At 53.0% G+C, this 19,251-nt stretch overlaps 1 protein-coding gene across 11 annotated transcripts in view; it reads right to left on the minus strand.

Moving 5' to 3' along the window:
- TCF3 (transcription factor 3) overlaps window positions 1-19,251 on the minus strand; it is an 83,317-nt gene that overhangs the window by 46,675 nt on the left and 17,391 nt on the right. For 2 of the 11 annotated variants that reach the window (XM_083879955.1, XM_083879954.1), the window contains exon 1: window positions 9,374-9,447. The exons of 7 other annotated variants lie outside the window; for them this stretch is intronic. In XM_083879955.1, the coding sequence (XP_083736081.1) occupies window positions 9,374-9,401 (28 nt within the window). In that variant the 5' untranslated portion in view covers window positions 9,402-9,447. Of the gene's footprint in view, window positions 1-4,997; window positions 5,064-9,373; window positions 9,448-9,630; window positions 9,717-19,251 lie in introns of those variants that run through there. 2 more of the 11 variants (XM_083879948.1, XM_083879947.1) reach the window with 2 other exon arrangements.

Raw genomic sequence — 19,251 nt, forward strand, 5'->3', positions numbered from 1 at the left:
CTTTGTGTGCTAATCGCTCTGGCGATCAGCCCCACAGCAAAATCTCTGCTAAAAGGGATTGGAAATCAATAAAATTAGTTGACTAGTAATTAGCTTTAGTCCCAGGAAAACCAGCAAAGTTGTTTTTCCTGAAGAGAGTTGGCTCCATTTGGTGAGGAGCAATCCATCCTAGCACCCCCCAGGAAAGGCTCTGAGATGCTGGCATAGCCCCTGCGAGGGAAAAGGGGGTGCTGGAAGCAGTTCCCAGAATTCCTGTTTATTTACCAGCTCCATCCACCCCCAAATAGGAAAAAACAGCTGTGAGTGGAAGGCAGCCGGGAGCTGTTTACAGGACGTCGATTGTGGAGAGGACCATACAATTTGTTCACTTCCTTTTCCCGGTGCACGACAAAACAATTAAAATAAAAATAATGGGGGGGGGGTGGGGTGGGGGTGGATAAAAAACCCACCCTGAACACCTGGAGGGCAGCACGAGGTCCCTGGCAATGCCACCTTGGAGGGCTCGGCTCATGGGGCCAGTCAAGGGATGTTTTATCCCCCTTGAAATTTGAGGTTGGACCAAAATTGACTAGTCATGATAGTAAGGCTCAGCTGTTCCACTACCCTGGAAGTGTCCAAGGCCAGGCTGGACAGGGCTTGGAGCAACCTAGGATAGTGGAAACTGTCCCTGCCCATGGCAGGGGGCTGGAATGTGCTGCCACTCCCTGACCTGTCCAGAGGCAGGTGGCATCTCCCTCTGGGAGAGGGACAGGAGCTCAGGAAGGGCTTGGGATGGAGCTCAGGGAAAGGTTCTTCCCCCCGGGGCTGCTGGGGTACTGTCCAGGCTCCCCAGGGAATGGTCCCAGCCCCAAGGTTGCCAGAGCTGCAGGAGTGTTTGGACAACGTTCTCAGGGATGCCCAGGGTGGGATTGTTGGGGTGTCTGTGCAGGGACAGGGGTTGGACTGATGGTCCCTGTGGAATCCAGCTCAGGATATTCCAGGACTCCATAAACAGATGCTCTGGACCAGGAGAGCCCAGTGACACCATTTCCAGACCAGGCACCTCAGGGGGAGGACACACAACAGCATCCACATTTAACTCACAGTTCCCTGCATGATTTCTGGGGCAGATTTTGCTGCTTTATCTTTGTGATGATGAAAGAACCCAGAGCCCAAAGCCATGACAAGCTTATCCACCCCCCCCACACCCCTGATTCAGGAAAGCACCTGCTGCCGCCGCCCCCTCCCCAAATGTGCACTCAGGGATAATTTTTGACTTCAAAAAGCTGATGCCACCATTTTGATGATTGTTAATTCCTCTGCTCAGCATCTGCTCAGCATCTCCTGCACTGTATTCCAGTTCAGCAGTTTCTGCACACACACAGACGGGGTTTAGGAAATCTTTGGGGCTGGGGAAAAAACATGAGAGAACCAGGGAAGGGGAGGGGAAAAATGATCCATCAGCTTTCCATGAGGGGTAACTATGGGGAGAAATCGAACTTACACCAAATCCAAACAAAGCCAGAAAGAGGGGAAAAGAGTCAAAGAAGTACTTTAGCAACTCCTGGTCTTTTGGAAGATGCTCTGGTATCACTGAGACTGCTCTCAAAGGACAGGACAGGCTCCAAGGCAGCACTCAGGCTGGTTTTGGGGGTGCTGGTGTAGCATCCCAGAAACAAAATCATGGAATGTCCTCAGCTGGAAGGGATCCACAAGGATCACTGAGTCTAACTCCCCTCCCTGCTCAGGACATCCCAAAAATCTCACCATGTTCATAAACAGTAATAATTATATGCAACAATAAATGTACAAACCAGTGCCCAGCAGAGGGGTGAGGAAGTTCTGGAAAAAACAACAAAACACAACCAGCAAATCTAGCCATCCCTCACTTTAGGCACGAGTCATATTTGCAGATGTAAAGGAAGGTCCCCACTCATTTTAAGGAGTGGTTTTATGCTAATCAAAATAAAAGCCTGCCTTTATGTTAAGTCATCATTAAGGAAATTAATAACTTGGGCCAACCCTAGGTCTCATCAAGGCCTTGCAAAATGACTGCGCAGGGTGCCCATGGTGGCACTGGGGCACAGCCACCATCCCCTGTGTCCAGAACATGGCCAAGGACCCGACCCAGGGTGCCAAGGTTCACACCAGAAGTGAATTGTTGGGCTGTGCTCCTCCTGGAGGATAGGTCAGACTGGACAGGATTTGTTAAAGTAAAAAAATGGGGTGGATGGATGGATGGATGGATGGATGGATGGATGGATGGATGGATGGATGGATGGATGGGAGAAGCCCTGGGGAGAAGAACATGGGGGTGTTGGTGGGTGAGAGGCCCAGCCTGCCTCAGCCATGGGCACTGACCCCAGAAACCCCCCTGTGCTGGGCTGAACCCCCAGCGTGGGCAGCAGGGGAGGGGGGGATTCTGCCCCTCTGCCCCACTCAGGTGAGACCCCACCTGCAGAGCTGCCCCAGCCCTGGGGAACAACATCAGGAGGACATGGAGCTGCTGGAGCCAGTCCAGAGGAGGCCACAGAGCTGCTCCAAGGGCTGCAGCCCCTCTGCTCTGGGGACAGGCTGGGACAGCTGGGGGTGTTCACCTGGAGAAGAGAAGGCTCCAGGGAGAGTTCAGACCCCCTTCCTTCCCTGTCAGGGTGGGGAGGCCCTGGCACAGGGTGCCCACAGCAGCTGTGGCTGCCTCTGGATCCCTGGAAGTGTCCAAGGCCAGGCTGGACGGGGCTTGGAGCAGCCTGGGACAGTGGAAGGTGTCCCTGCCCATGGCAGGGGGTGGAATGGGATGGGCTTTGAGGTTGCTTCCAGCCCAAGCCATTCTGAGATTCTATGATAAAAATCCAGAGAGAGAAGTGAAGGCAGAGAGACTTTTGGGCCTCCCAAATTCAGGGAAGATCCTGCTCCCGAGAGCAGGAACGCCTCGAGAGCAGCAGCCAGTCCCTCTCCCTGCCCCTGGGAGAGCCAGCAAGATGCCACACGGAGAAAGAAAACAAACCTGTGACGACAACCAGAGGGAAGAAAATAAACTTTAAAGCTCAAAACACTTCCCCCAGCTGTAAAAACAAAGGCCAGCAGTGACCAAACACGAGCACAAAGGAGCAGGAGGAGAAGGGGATGGAGGATAACACAGTCAGGGCTTTCTAAAGGTCATCAGCCTGCAGGACGAACCCACTGTGTCCCCTGTCCCCAGCCTCTCCAGGACAAACCTACCCATGTCCCTCATCCCCAGCCTCCATCCAAGCCTCACAGCCCTGCAAGAAGCAGGATGTCAAGGAGGGTCCAAGGGACAAAAGCGCAGGGAAACGGACCAAGAATAATACTGGGCTGAGTCAGACCCACAACAGGTGTCAGAGGAGTCGCTTTTCTTCGCTGTCCCTCAGATCAGTCATGTTTTGGAGGGGCAGCTCTGCTCCCTCCCTGCAGATGGAAATGGAGACCCAGTGTGAGGTGACAGTGGGGACCCCACAGCCAGGCTGGCCAGTCCCTGCAGTGCCACTGCACTTTGACAGGGTGGGTGACAGGGACCATGGCGGCTGAGAGAACACAGGGGGATGTCCCAAAGCTCTGGAAGCAGTCTGGGATAAACCCAACCCTGCAGAACAACAAGAAGGTGGCCCAGACCCGATCCTGTGCTACCCCCTTTGCAGGAAGGTGTGACACAGCACAATGTCTGTCATTATAGAATCATAGAGAGGTTTGGGATGGAAGGGACCTCAAAGCTCACCCAGTTCCACCCCCTGCCATGGACAGGGACACCTTCCACTAGCTCAAGCTCCTCCAAGCCCTGTTCAACCTGGCCTTAGACACTTCCAGGGATCCAAGAGCAGCCACAGCTCCCCTGGGCACCCTGTGCCAGGGTCTCCCCACCCTCACAGCCAACAATTCCTTCCCCATATCCCATCTAAACCTGCCCTCTGGTACTGGGAAGCCATTCCCTGTGTCCTGTCCCTCCATCCCTTGTCCCCAGTCCCTCTCCAGCTCTCCTGGAGCCCCTTTAGGCCCTGCAAGGGGCTCTGAGCTCTCCCTGGAGCCTTCTCTTCTCCAGGTGAACACCCCCAGCTGTCCCAGCCTGTCCCCAGAGCAGAGGGGCTGCAGCCCTTGGAGCAGCTCTGTGGCCTCCTCTGGACTGGCTCCAGCAGCTCCACGTCCTCCTGATGTTGTTCCCCAGGGCTGGGGCAGCTCTGCAGGTGGGGTCTCACCTGAGTGGGGCAGAGGGGCAGAATCCCCCCCTCCCCTGCTGCCCACGCTGGGGGCTCAGCCCAGCACAGGGGGGTTTCTGGGGTCAGTGCCCATGGCTGGGGCAGGCTGAGCCTCTCATCCACCAACACCCCCATGTCCTTTTCCCCAGAGCTGATTTCCATCCATTCTCCCATAAATGCACAGACAGCCCCATGGAGAACCTTCTCTGTTTCTGTCTCACATGCATTCAAGAACATCAACACATTTGCTACCTCAAAACAATTGAAATTCAGTAGATATAGGGTTATTCCCAAAGCCAGGGGTTATATTCCATTAAACAGAAAGCTTCAGGGAGAAGACTGAGTGTAAATCCACATCCTGTTTTTTTCCAGGTCATTTATTGTACCAGAGTCACACACTCATGACAGGCATAGGCACTGCACACTCACACATGGATTGCTGTCCAAAGGGACACAACTCATTTTGCTGAGTGAACAAGGGAACTCAGCAGCCTGAAGCCAGCGAGGACTGAAACACACTGGGTCCCCTGGGACACTCAGTGACCTCTCATGTTCCTCGGGCCATGGAGTGTTTTGCACACCCCCACAGATGCACAGAGAAGCTGCAACACCCCCACTCACTCCACTTAGCAGCACCCACCTCCATTTCCGCTCCGATTTGCATATTTCCAAGTATTGTTTAATTTGCAATGTAAAATCAAATTACAGCCGCAGAGATGCAACTGGAGCACTGGGGAACAGAAATCTTCTCCCACTTGTTTTCCATTACTCATGAAGAAGACAAATGGAGACAGAAGCTTGTTTACTTACAAGTGATCAAAAAATCCCCCAGAATTTTGCCAGAGAGGCATTTGAGATCGAACAGGCAGGCGGTGCCAGCTGTGTGTACGTGAGCCCTCCCAGCCCTGCGCCGCTGCAGCCCTACAGGTAGGGAGGCCAGGGGCTGTTAAAAATTAGACAAATTAAGGATGGCTTCCAAATAATGTGGAAATTACACGGGGAAGTGGCCAAACACACGTACACTCCACCAGGGTGACCTTGGCAGTTTGTTTGTGAGCCTTCTCTCAGCAGGGAGAGGGATGGTAGGGAGTGACTTGTGCACTAATGCACGAGTCCCTGCGAGCCTCTTTGGGAAAAACAGACCCCAAAGGGGTGAGGAAGATAGCCAGGGGTGGTTCTGCCAAGCCCAGGTGCTGTGATCCTGCGGGGTGCTGAGCCCAGTGGATGCCCCAAGGGCTCAGGATGCGGCCACAGGGCCTGAGAGCCAGCACTGGCCCAGACGATGATTCAGCCCACAGGAAGGATCATCTCAGAAGAATTGTTGGACACAATGAGGAAAACTTTCCCAAACAAAGCGTTCTCAGCACCACCTGCCTCCCTCCCTCAGCCCCAGCTCCTGCTCGCGAGTAACCTCCAGGCTTTGGTCACCACAACAAAAGCTGGTGCTTTTGCTTTCCCCTTTCCCAAGGTGAGCATTCCTGGGGCACAGCGGGTTCAGGATTCCATCCTGGCCCCTGAGAGCAACACAGAAGCTGCTAACAAAGCCCCTGGTCATGTCCAGTTACAGCCAGCAACCTCAGGGCTGCAAACTTCAGGAGCTGCATATATCCAAAACATACAAGCTAGGCTTCCTAAGGAACCCTTAAAGCAAATCCATGGGTCAGAACACACCAGGTGCAGAGTTCTGGGGATAACTGCATGTACAGCAAAGGAGTTCACCCTGCCAGACAGCAGCCCTTACAGAATGTGGTCCATGTGACATCACACAGTGAGGTATTTACCTGAAGAACAATTTAAAGACAGATGTGACCTATTTAGAGCTCTGCCAAATATTTCTGTAATTGAACAGACCATCGATTATTTAAATTACATAACAAAGGGATGAATTCAATCCACTTGCTCTTACAAAGCACCATTTCCATGAACCACAACTCTTTTTCCCCCACTTAAAACACTTCAAGATTTTCACTTGTATCTTGCCCTGAAAGGATCCACATCTTTGGATAACCATACCTCATGCCCTAAATTCCCCATTGTAGCCCTAAAGCCAAAAGGACAAGTCATAGGAAGAGTTTACCTGAAGATAAATCCCAACCCATCAGCTTTAAGGCTACCAAGGCTTATGGTGCGAGTGGGGCAGGGCCATCAGCCCCCATGACCTTGGCAGGAGTCACTGGCACTGTGGGTTTAGGCTGTCAGTCACTCCTCGAGACCCTGCTCGCCACACATTGCTCAGGGGACACCAAACTTGCCCAAGCCCCTCATGCCGTCATCCCCTTGTCTCAAAATCCCAACACACATCTCCAAGCAGTGCCTAAACACTGGTGGAGGGAGGGATTAAGGCACTGAGCTGGTGGGAGGAAGATTTTATGAATATGAACATGTCACCTGATTTGGGACATGGAGAAGTGCCTGGTGCAGCTCCTAGGAAAGAACAGGACAGCCGAGGGCAGCCTGGATCCAAGCTGTGTGTGATGGATCATGGCGGCACCAGGTCAGGCTGGGATGCACCACCCTCAGCAAGTGCTGCTCTTTAAGGGGCAGTGAGTGCAGGACTGAAGGAGCAAAGGGAGCCCACCCTCAGCATCCCTTCAAGCTGGGCACCCACTGTGCCCCCCCCACTTCACCCATGCTGCTGTCCCTGGGCAAACAATGGCAACGGGTGAGGTGCCAGTAGATGGCACTCAATGAGTAGCATGGATCCTCCTCTTTCCCAGGACTAACCAGCACCTTTCTCCTGCCTGCACATTTCAAACCATTTCCTGGGTGCAACTTGGGCATCACTCTACATCGGAAGGCAGTAGCTGGTGCTTCTTGGTCTCATCCCTTGTGCTGGACAACAAAAAAAGCCCTGAAAAAACCCCAGTGCCCAGCTCCTCAGAAGCCCCAGAGATCTCAGGAAAGCAGATTTTATTATTTTTCTCGACATCTCTCAATAACGTGTTACCCTGGGCACACACTGACTGACCATTGTTTGGGTTGTGGATGGGTGACCCCGGGAAGGTGGGAGGCAGTTTCCCATCCCTGCTCCACAGCCAGCGTGGCAAACCCACAGCAGCATCAGCCTGGCCTCACACCCATCCCAGCCCTTCCAGGGCTCACACACCAGGGCTCTCTGCTGCTCAGAACAAGCTGGAGACAAAAAGACCCATTAGATTATCTTGTCTGTGTCTTCTCTACATGAGGCTTCCATTTCTGGTGTTTTTGTCAAGCCAAGCACTAACCCTCCTTATCAGGAATCCTAATACAACCGTCTAGGAAAATTGACGATTAGCAAGCTCCTCTGATATTTTGCTCAAAGATTGCTTTCTTTTAACTATGAGAAGCTCAAAGAAATGTTTTCCTACACGAACAAAGAGAGCTGCAGCAGTTAAAAACCTAAAGCTGCAGTTTGCTGGGATGGTAAGAGCTGAGCTCACCACTGTGGATGAGAAGCTGCTGTCTCAAAGTAACATGGTTGCATTTTCAAATGCAAGTTTGAAATAAAAAAAAATAAAAATTATATGTGCAAAAATGAGAATGGGGGGGAAAAGAAGCACCATTCCCAGGCTAGTGCTGCAAGGAAAACAAGGACCAAAGTCATCCCCAAATTCCTCCAGCATGCAAGCTCTGCAGACAGCTCCCATCTCTGCTCTGGGGACACCCAGGACCATGCTGGCCCTGACAAAGCTCCCTCACATCCTCACTGCACCAGGTTCGTGAGTGGCTCAGGGCACAGCAGCACTGGCTGCTGTGGGAAGAAAGGGCCCTTCTCACCCTGCATTTCTCTTGAGTGAGCTCTGGGCTTGCTGGACTTTCCAAGGGTTGCTGAACATGTAAGGCAGCAGGAAACCCAAAGAAAATCGGTTCCCCATTTGGAGCACAATGTGCCCCAGAAGCCCCCAAGATGGGGCAGGCCAGGATGGATAGGAAGAGGAAGATCTCAGCTGGCAGCTGGTTTGCAAAACCACAGCCCCACACCTTCGCCTCTCAGAGCCTCAGTGCTGGTGCCACCATGACACAGAGAGCAGGGACAGGCTGGAAGGGATAAACTGTCTAGCTGCTCCTATCAGACCTCTCATTTCCTGACAGAATCAAGGGGAAACAAGCTGTTGTCAATCTCTCTGGTGCCCAGGATCCACCATACTCTGGGGTTGTTCATCCAGCTCCTGTCCACACTGCTGTGGTCAGGGCAAGGAGCACACACCAACCTCTGCTCACCTCAGGCTTTAACTCTCTCAGTGAGTCCCACAGATGTCCCACAGGGTTGGAAGGGACCTTAAAGCTCATCTTGTTCCACCCCCTGCTATGGGCAAGGACACTTCCCACTGTCCCAGGAGGCTCACAAGAACCTGTACCTGGGCTTGCACAGTTCTGTGCACCCTGCAATTCCCTCTGATCTTGCAGCATCCCAAAGCCTCACCTGCTCCCTGGCATCCCAGAGAGAACCCAGTCTGCGCCCAGGATGCTGCCTCACCTACACACAAGCCTATGCTTATTTAAAACTCAGAGGTGCAGGTTTCCCAAGGTGTCCCTGTACCCCATCTCAGTTCAAAGCAGGCACCACGTGCAGCGATTCAGATGAAATGGTCCCTCTTAAGTTACAACTCCACACACACAAGTCACTCCAATCAAAGCCAGACCACCTCCAGGGAGCTGTACCTTGTTTGATTCATATCTAAACCCATCTGAAATAAAAACCATCCCACAAGCCCCTTGTAAGGCAAGGAAACCCCCCACCACAGCAATTAACAATATAGCAAATAACTGTGCCAGCGACAGGCTCACAGTGTGGGGACCATGGGTGACCCTACACAGGACACCCTCAGCTGGCACTTTGTGCTGTGTCCCCAACCTACAGACCTCTCTCCTCCTGCAGCCCTGCCCTGGTCACAGCTGTTACAGGTTTAGGGGACTTGGGCACACACAGTGGGGAGGCAGACAAAGCTGACCTGTTCCTGCTCCCAGAAAGGGTTTGGTGTCCTCAAGCAGTTTTAAGGTTCTCAGTTCCTGCCCAACAGCACTGAAAAGTACTCAGAACGTGAGGAAGAAGATCCCTGCACAATTCCAGCCTGACCCTCCACAGCCCACCTGCCAACCCAGCCCCTCCAGAGTACAACTCCCAACTGACCCACTACAAATCACCCCTTCACACTCCATCCCCCCACCCTTTACCAAAAAAACTCTGCCAGATGTGTGGCACGTACCCCTGGACAGCTTCTTCTGGGCTGCCATGTCCCTGGAGCCGGCGGCAGCGAGGAGCCTGGGCCCTGCGCCGAGCCCAGCTCCCTACGCCGAGCACTCCAGCCCAGCCCCGTGGAGGGAGGAGCAGCTCCCGGTGCTTCTGTCCTGTCCTGCCCACCACTGCCTGCCTTTGTTTGAGGACTGCAGAGAGTTCACTGGAGGGACAGGCAGAGGCAGTGAAAGGAAAGTTAATGAAGTTTATGGGGTGGATCAGATTTACCAGGGAGTTTATGAAGCGCTGCGTGGAGAGCAAAGAGCAAATGGACAGCATCTCTTCCAGATCAGGATTGTTCCTAGGGAGCCCTGGAAAAAATCACCCAAGTGCTTCAGTCATACTCTGATCTACAGATGAGGGTGGGAAGGCCCTGGCACAGGGTGCCCAGCTGTGGCTGCCCTGGATCCCTGGCAGTGTCCAAGGCCAGGCTGGACAGGGCTTGGAGCAGCCTGGGACAGTGGAAGGTGTCCCTGCCCATGGCAGGGGGTGGCACTGGATCTCTAAGGTCTCTTCCAGTCCAAAGCACTCTGTGATTCCATGACGTTATCTTCTTGGTACCTTCTGAGCTCTTTAGAGGCCAGGTCAGCACCAGCACTGCAGCTGGAGCAGTTTTTTGCCCTCTCACAAAAGCCACCTCCACCCAATCCTGCACAGCTCTGCCATGGGGATCCAGGGGACTCCTTTGGCACAGCCCTGGGCACTGGTTATTGTTTGGCTTTCCTTTATCTGCAGATCTCAAAGCATTTTGTAAATGTTAAACCTCAAAGCCTCTCCAGGGAACAAAACTCTTTCTGCTATTGTACAGATGGAGAGGCTTGCCCAAAAATGAGGGCAGAGCTAGAGAGGCAGCAGAGCCCAGAGCTGAGCCAGCTCAGCTTTTTATTGGCACAAAGTACAGTGACACAGATTATCCCTGGAAGACCTGCATGGACAAACACATCTCCTGGGAGAAACACTCATTCTCCAGGTGGGAAGGCCTGGCATGCCAGAGCACCCAAAAACTTATTTACAACTGGTGCTCCAAACCACAATGTCTCACCCATCTTTCAGTTTTCTTCTTTGGATAAAAAAAACACCAAAAAACCCAAAAAAAGCCCACCCCAGTTCTACAGTTTCAATTTTTTAGAAAATTATTTAAAGAAAACAGAACAAAAACCCACAATGATTTTAAAAATATAAAGCAAGCTGGGGGAGAAGGGCTCTTCTCTATTTCTGAGCTGACCCAGGAGGGCTGGGCAGGGCAGGGAGCTGGGGGAGATGCTCCTGCCTGGCTCTCAGGGCCTGCTGGCCATGGGGGCTGTGGGGAGCTCCCCAACCCTTTTCACTCAGCTTCATTTCCCATGCACTTCAATTTAAAGGAACCTGAGGGCCAGCAGGAATTGGGCATTCAGTGGCACCCAGCATGGCTTTGCCCAGTGCTCCAGGGAATGCTGCAGTGAGCCAGATGGGATGGAATTGTACCAGCACTCCACTCAAGACATCACTCAGTGCCTGTAGGCTCCAGCTAAGGGAGAAACCATAAATAACTGAGTGTCTGGGATGGGAAGGAGCCAGAACAAGGGTGCCCTGGCAGCTGGAAAACCTCACAGGAATGAAGACAAGCAGCAGCAGGAGCAGCCCAGCGCAGGCATCCTCTGGGATGAACAAACCTGCTCCACTTGGGCTGTAAAGGTGTTGGGAGCAGCTCCCACAGGAAGCAAGTGAATTTCCAGGCCTAAGGAACCTCCAGTGTTGACTAAAACAAGCAACCAAAGAGAACCCCAGAAGTTTGCTGTGAACTCATGATTCCAGACATCATTTCTCTGAGATGCCTCAATTCCCAGACCCTTCTCAGAGCATCATCTCTCCCCCAAGCCAAGGATCTCAGGTAACAGCCACTCCTCCTGTTTCTGACCCACACCTGGTGTTCTGCACCACAGAGAATCTGGAAGAGCAAAACTAGCCATGAACAAGGCATGGAGTGACAGGACAAGGTGGAATGGCTTCCCACTGCCAGAGGGCAGGGCTAGATGTGATTTTGGGAAGAAATTGTTGGCTGTGAGGATGGGGAGGCCCTGGCACAGGGTGTCCAGAGCAGCTGTGGCCACCTCTGGATCCCTGGAAGTTTCCCAGGCCAGGCTGCACAGGGTTTGGAGGAACCCTGGAACAGTGGTAGGAGTCCTTGCCCATGGCAGAGGGTGGAACAGGATGAGCTTTGAGGTCCCTTCCAGCCCAAACCAATCTGGAATTCTGTGAAGAGCATGTAAAAACCCCATAGGACATAATTCAGGACTCATTTTTCACTCCAAGCTACTCATATCCAAATGGTGTTTCCAACATGACAGAACTCCACTTGGATCAACCTCACTGCAGAGCCAGGCAGTTCCTGGAAAGTCACTGCAGGAACAGCAACACCTCAGTGCCATGAGCCCTGGTAAGTGGGAGCACCAGATTTGCCAGTCTCTTCCATGGCTTCCCTGCAGCTTGGGAAGGAGCCAGAGCCAGAAGGGACATGAGGCAGCTCTTGGTGACTGATGGGGACAGGCCAGGCACAGGCCTCCAGGCGCCTTGGCCAGAAACAGCAGCTTAACATTCAACAAGTCCCAAGTTTTGAGTTCTGAACTAATGGAAACTGAGAGGACTTGAGAAGGAGCAGAAGAGACCCAAAAGACAGCCCAAAATCCTTCCCCTTCAGCTGGTTCACCCCTGGTCACTTCTGCAGCTGCTCCAACCTCAGAGGCTGCTTGTGACATCACGGCCAAGCAACAGATAATGAAGGAAACATAGCTGGGACAGGCATCACTAAGGCTCCACACTTAGCCAAAAGGGAATTGGACTCAATCAAACCCAAATCAGGAGTCTCAGGCATGAAGGTCAAGCAAGAAGATGCAAAGTGGAGCTGTTTGGGTGAGGAGAAGCTGTGGATGGCAGCCTCGGGGCACTGGGGGATGCTCCCCAAGGAAGCTCAACATGCAAGTCCCTCCCAATGGTTCAGATGGGCTCAGCTGGCCAAACCCGCCCTGTCCTTTCTCTCCATCCTGCACCTTCACTCCCCACTGATTTCCATGGAAGTGCTTAATTAATTAATTAAAGTGGTGATGGCTGCTGGGCTTCAAGAAACCAACAGTGAATCAACAGCAGGTGGGTGGGCAAAGAGAAGGGGGACAAGAACCAGGAGAATCCAGGTTTTGGGGCAGACACTGCCCAGATGGGACCACTGCCACCAGGAGAGCAGCCACACACCTGAGGACAGGGGATCAGGACCCCCTCCTTCCATGCCCACCAGTGCCACATCCTCAAGGCTGGCTGTGCCAGGATGGAGATAACTTTTGCTCTGCACATCCCTGGGCTCAGGTGATACCTTTGGATTGTCTCAAGTGACCCTTCAGAGAGGCAGAGACAACAAGGCTGATCCAGAGCTCGATGGTGCAATCCCAGACCAGACTAACCCTGCTCCTGGGATGCACCTCCCATCCCAAAGCCTCCACAAGGTGCAGAGTTGAGAGTCCTCCCATTAATGGCACAGCCAGAGCCTTCTGCCTCAGTCTCCAGCACCTATGAGGCCAGAGAGCTCCTCATGCCACGGGAAGGTGCCCCAGCCCTCCCAGGGAACAGCCCCAAGCCTTTCCTGGGAGAGATTTTAGAGTTAAAGCAACACCGGTAGTGGAATTGTCAGCAGCACAAATGCACAATCAGGAGGGGAAGATGTGGGGGGAAAGCATCCAACTGGCAAATATAATACTTGGAAGGAAAAGCAGATTTTTAAAAAAATAAAAAATGAGGGGGTGGCAAAAAAAAAAAATCTCAGGAAGTCATCTAGTCATTCCTGCTCTTTGCAGAAACAATAGACTCGGGATGCTGGTTAAGTTATAAATAATCCCGCTGGCTACACAACACAAATCCAAGACAGGAGCAGGGTAACTATCAACTCCATGGAAAGTGAGTCACTACCTTCTTACAGCATTCCTAAAAAGGGAAAACACCACAGCCCCACTCCTGCTCTGCTCCACTGGCCAGGACCCCATCCCAGGGGGCAGGAGCTGCTCAGTGACACAGTGTGACTCTGAGACATGCCGAGCCACAGTGAGCTCCAGCAGGAGTGAGGCTGAACCCAAAGCAGAACAGGACACACAACCTGACACTCCCAGAATTCTGAAATATCCCGAGTTGGAAGGGACCCACAAGAATCATCAGCCCAACCCTGCACAGACACCCCAACAATCCCACCCTGAGCATCCCTGAGACCGTTGTCCAAACACTCCTGCAGCTCTGGCAGCCTTGGGGCTGGGACCATTCCCTGGGGAGCCTGGGCAGTGCCCCAGCAGCCCCGGGGGGAAGAACCTTTCCCTGAGCTCCATCCCAAGCCCTGACACAGCTCCAGCCCTTCCTGGGCTCCTGTCCCTGTCCCAGAGCAGAGCTCAGCCCCTGCCCCCCGCAGGAGCTGCAGCCCCCGAGGAGCCTCCCCTCAGTCTCCTCTGCTCCAGCTGAATGAGCCAAGTGCCCTCAGTCTCTCCTCAGATCCTTCCCCAGCTCCGTGTCCCTCCTTTGGACACTCTCCAACAGCTTTGGATCCTTCTGATGCTGCAGACACTGTGGGATCAGTGGCAAGAAAGCTCAAATTGGGGAAAATAATGGGAAGCCACCAACTCCGCAACATCCTTCTCTTTTTAGAAAGGAAGTTGCCATTGTGAGATGCTTTAGCTGAGCTATTTCCCAGATCCCTCCTCTGAACCTGAGAGCAAGCACAGAGATGCGCAAAGCAAACATGCCTCAAGATGTTGTTGAAATTGCCCCAGGAAGGATGGGTGTGCCAGGACCTCTGTCCCAAGCACAGCCCTGCAGGAGGGACACAGTCCCTCTGGCCTGGCAGCTCTCAGGGCAAAGGGAAGTTGCATCTTTTTGGGCATCCAGGACATCTTTGTCACTTCTCTGTGTTAGTGGCCAACTAGGAGCACAAAGTGTAGCACCCAAGACTGGGGTGACCCTGCATGGCCACAGTCCCCAGGAGCCCTCGTGTCAAGAGCAAAACATGGAATCATGGAATGGTTTGGGTGGAAAGGAACCTTAAAGCCCGACTCATTCCACCCCCTGCCATGGGCAGGAACATCTTCCACTATTCCTAGGCTGCTCCAATCTCTGTCCAACCTGGCCTTGGACACTTACAGGGATGGAGAGCCCCAGCCTCTCTGAGTAACTGATAAAGGGAAAGAACTTCCAAACTGGAATCTTGGAAGTGACATAACTTCTCCTTTCTTAAAAAAAAGAAAAAAAAAAAAAAAGCTTCCTGACTTGTTATTCCATTACCCAAATCTGGAAATGCAATCATATTAGTTCAGCTGCATTAACACAAAAAAAAAAAAAAAAAAAAAAAAACAAAAAAAAAAACAAAAAAAAAAAACTGTCTTAAAGACTGAATTGATCTCCAAGGAGTGAAGAGAAAGGAGAACAAAAGTCAGAAACCCAGAGCAAGCAGCTCCCCCTGTGAACACCATGGTCAGCCCAGCACCCAAGCCACTCTCTGACGACAGATTCACGGAGGATGTGAAATAATCAGGATGTGAAGTGATTTTTAAGAGCTTTTTTTGCCAGGCAGGTGAGGTAAAAGGTCATGAGAGCCATGTGAGCACACCCAGCTCAGCAACATAACACTGAGTTTGTCACAGAGCTTAACTCAGCTTAAACAGACCTCAGTCAAGGGGAAGAATCCAGCTGCAAACCAAGTGGGAAATCCAGGCATCTCTGAGGGACTGTGGGGATGTGCAGTGTTAGTTCAGCAATCCCATGGCTCCCAAAACCTTCAGCAGCTCAAGCAGCAGCAAAGCCCCTGCTCCTGTTCTCTGGTACCTGGGGAGCACTGCCCAAACCATGGCCCTGTGTGGGAAGGGGCTTGGAGCAGCCACAGCTCCAACTGAAGTGAAAAACCAAAAAGCCTCAAACTCCAGCCTGGGAGCTGCAGCCAGGGCCCTTTCAAGGCACACTGGGAGCAATGTGAGGGGATGCTGCACAAACCCACCTGATGGGCTGGGAAAATATAGTGAATCTTACCTGGTTTGGGCAGAAAAGCTCAAAAGCTTATCCAGTTCCACCCCCTGCCATAGGCAGGGGCACCTTCCACTGTCCCAGCCTGGCCTTAGACACTTCCAGGGATCCAGGGGCAGCCACAGCTCCCCTGGGCAACCTCCAGGGTTGTGCCAGGGCCTCCCCACCCTCACAGCCAACAATTCCTTCCCCATATCCCATCTAAACCTGCCCTGTGACAGTGGGAAGCCATTCCCTGTGTCCTGTCACTCCATCCCTTGTCCCCAGTCCCTCTCCAGCTCTCCTGGAGCCCCTTTAGGCCCTGCAAGGGGCTCTGAGCTCTCCCTGGAGCAGCTCTGTGGCCTCCTCTGGACTGGCTCCAGCAGCTCCACGTCCTCCTGATGTTGTTTCCAAGGGCTGGGGCAGCTCTGCAGGTAGGGTCTCACCTGAGTGGGGCAGAGGGGCAGAATCCCCCCCTCCCCTGCTGCCCACGCTGGAGGCTCAGCCCTGGACACAGGCAGGAGTGGAGCTGCCACCAAAATCAAGTTGTTAAAGAGTAAATCTAATCTCTGTCCCTTGTGGGGCTGGAGCTCCAGCCCCTCACAGGCCTTGACATGGCCACCCAGCCAGACAAATCCGGTTTGGGAGGAAAGGTGTGAACACTTTGAACCATGGGACAAGAAATGAAGCAACCCTATTTTAAAATCTTTTCTTCAAAAAGGAAAAAAAGAACCAACCAACCATATGTGATGGGGAGGCACATCCACCTTCCCACAGCTTTTTGGGCCATTCATCATTTGGATAAAATCCAGTTTCACATTGAAATTCAGCTGGACTTTCAAATGCAAATCCAAGGAGAAGAGCAACATATGGTAGAGGTTAGTGCATATTTTTCCTAATTAGATGGCAAACTGCTGCTTTGTATAACAATGTTAACGGGGCAGGAGGAGCCTTTGCAAGGGAGACCACAGCACTTCAGAATAAAATGTCCCAGAAAGCAGAAGGGGCCCAGGCCACCCCTGCTCTCAGGGAAGGTCATGCACTCACTGCCACCAGGATGGGTTTTGTCACTTGGCAAAAGTGAGACTTGTCCCTCCAGCTTGGGAAGGATGAGGCACAAAGGTAAGAGAGGGGATTGACAACACCAGTGACCCCAAGGCTTATCCTGAAGGACTTTGACTTCTTCCAGGTCAGGTTGTCCCCTGGGGCACCCCTGGATGCCACACACACACCTGGGAGGGCTTTTGGAGGGGGAAAACGTTACCAGTGCCTCACCCCAGGGGCCTGGGATGAAGGAAGGATGGGCAGAAGATGCTTCAGAACTCCCTAAGAAGGGGAGGAACAGCTCTGCTTTGAGCAGTGCCCAACAGCCACCACCAAACCTGCCCCAGGAGAGGCAGGTGCCACCACCAGAGGTGACCCCAGAGCTTGCCCTCAGACAGAACACAGGGAGCATCACCCACTTTCCTGGAAGGTTATTCCCAGCTAGGACAAGTCAAGGTTTATAGATGACTGTTCCTTGCCCTGCATGGTCTGAAAAAAGCCACCTCCTCATTTCCCTGTGTGCTGGAGGCTGCCTCCGCTCCCAGCCTTGGCCCCAGAGGCTCTGATATGAAGCTCATTTATTTATTTTCAGTCCTTGTCTAACCAGGCAAACTCCCCTGCTAGAAAAAGCTTATGCCACATTAACTTCACCTCCTTCTTACTCCTGACGCAATCCCCAGCTAAATTTAGAGGAAGACATTGCCTGAGGTCACTTTGGAGGTGGGGATGTGCTTCCCAGGGTTCACAGGCAGATGGACAGTGTTTTTTAGATTTTTCTCCCTGCTGGCTTTGGAGCTGGGCTACCTGGCGAGTTAATTGAAAAATTCAGGATTAAAAAATGAGGGCAGATGTCCTGGACTGCCTCTTTCCCTTCTTTACTGGGGGACTGAGGCACTGGAGGCAATTGCCCTCCAGAAACATTAATCAGGGCAGCACCTCTTCCCTCTGTGGGCGTATAACTCAATTTGTTTAAGCTAATGTGCTAATCAAAGCTTGCCAGGTATTTGGGGACCTCCTGGCAGAGGGGGCTCTGAGGTGTGCACAGGATGGGCTCTGCTTGGAGAGCACCAGGCACCAACTGTCCAAGCACAGGGCCTGCCACCAGCCTCTGAAAAAGCTTGGATTTCCTAAAATGCAATCCCTCCTCCACCAGCACCAGACACCTGCAGTCAGGCCAACATATCATCCCAGGGTTTTGTGGGTCTGGGAGTTACCCACTAGCTGGAACACAGAATCCTGAAATACCCTGAGTTGGAAGGGACCCACAAGAATCATCAGCCCCTGGCCCTGCACAGACACCCCAACAATCCCACCCTGAGCATCCCTGAGACCGTTGTCCAAACACTCCTGCAGCTCTGGCAGCCTTGGGGCTGGGACCACTCCCTGGGGAGCCTGGGCAGTGCCCCAGCGGCCTCGGGGGGATGAACCTTTCCCTGAGCTCCATCCCAAGCCTTGACACAGCTCCAGCCCTTCCTGGGCTCCTGTCCCTGTCCCAGAGCAGAGCTCAGCCCCTGCCCCTCCGCCTCCCCTCAAGAGGAACGCTGCCATCCTGGCTTCCCAAGCTGATCAGGTTGAGGCTGCTGCATGGATCCAGCTGGGCTTGGGGATGTGCCAGGGAAACCCCAGCAGCTGGTACTGACAGTGCCCAGGTCCCTTGTCCTGGCTACACAGGGACTGGTGGGCAATTCAGTGTCCCCACTCCCAGTTGTTTGGAGGTGCTGGGAGAAGGCAGGATATCCCAGGCCACAGGGATAGGAATCTAACAGGCAGATGTAGACAGAACCATAGAATGATTAGAGTTGGAAGGGACCTTAAAGCTCATTCCCACCCCCTGCCATGGGCAGGGACACCTTCCACTAATCCCAAGCTGCTCCAAGCTCCATCTAACCTGGCCTTGGACACTGCCAGAGATCCAGGGGCAGCCACAGCTCCCCTGGGCACCCTGTGCCAGGGCCTCCCCACCCTCACAGCCAACAATTCCTTCCCAATATCCCATCTGGCCCTGCCCTCTGGCACTGGGAAGCCGTTCTCTTGTCCAGTCCCTCTCTAGCTCTCCTGGAGCCCCTTTAGGCCCTGCAAGGGGCTCTGAGGTCCCCCTGGAGCCTTCTCTTCTCCAGGTGAACACCCCCAGCTCTCCCAGCCTGTCCCCAGAGCAGAGGGGCTGCAGCCCTTGGAGCATTTCTGTGGCCTCCTCTGGATTTGTTCTTGATGTGGGTAAACTTTTTGACATCTCTGAGACAGCTCTATTATCCCTACCTCCACCACTGGCTCTCCCTCGGCTCCCTCCCTTCTGATGATGGAAATGGCCCTGGGTGAATCCCTAAATCCTGTACATGGAGTAGGAAGCATAGGCTGGGCAGAACTGAAGACGATCCTCTCCAGGCCACCAAGACAACAGAGACAAAGTCAGGAACCAGGTGTTTATATTGTCCTTCAGTCGTGGGCATTGGGGAATGTAGTGCCAGATGAGATGAGGCCCTCCAGAGTAACAAAATAACACTTTGTATTAAATCCACCGCCTTAAGACACCCATTTGTTGTCTCTAATTAAAAATAATACCACTAATAATTGCAGTTTGAGTGTCACTGCACACAGCCATTAACAATGGAGATGCACCAGGCCAAGGAGTTGGTCACACGTGGGACACGTGCTGCAGCAGGGCACCCCACAGGGCATGAGGAATTGCAAATTAGCAGCAGTGAGGTCCAGCAGCAACACTTGCCAGACCTGCTGGGCCCCTTCCAAAGCCATCTCTCCCCTTTGGAAAGGGCACAATAAGCGTGGAGGCCTCAAGCTGGAAGGCTG

This window comes from Zosterops lateralis (assembly GCF_965231275.1).
Source record: "Zosterops lateralis genome assembly, chromosome: 29".
NCBI classification, from domain to species: domain Eukaryota; kingdom Metazoa; phylum Chordata; class Aves; order Passeriformes; family Zosteropidae; genus Zosterops; species Zosterops lateralis.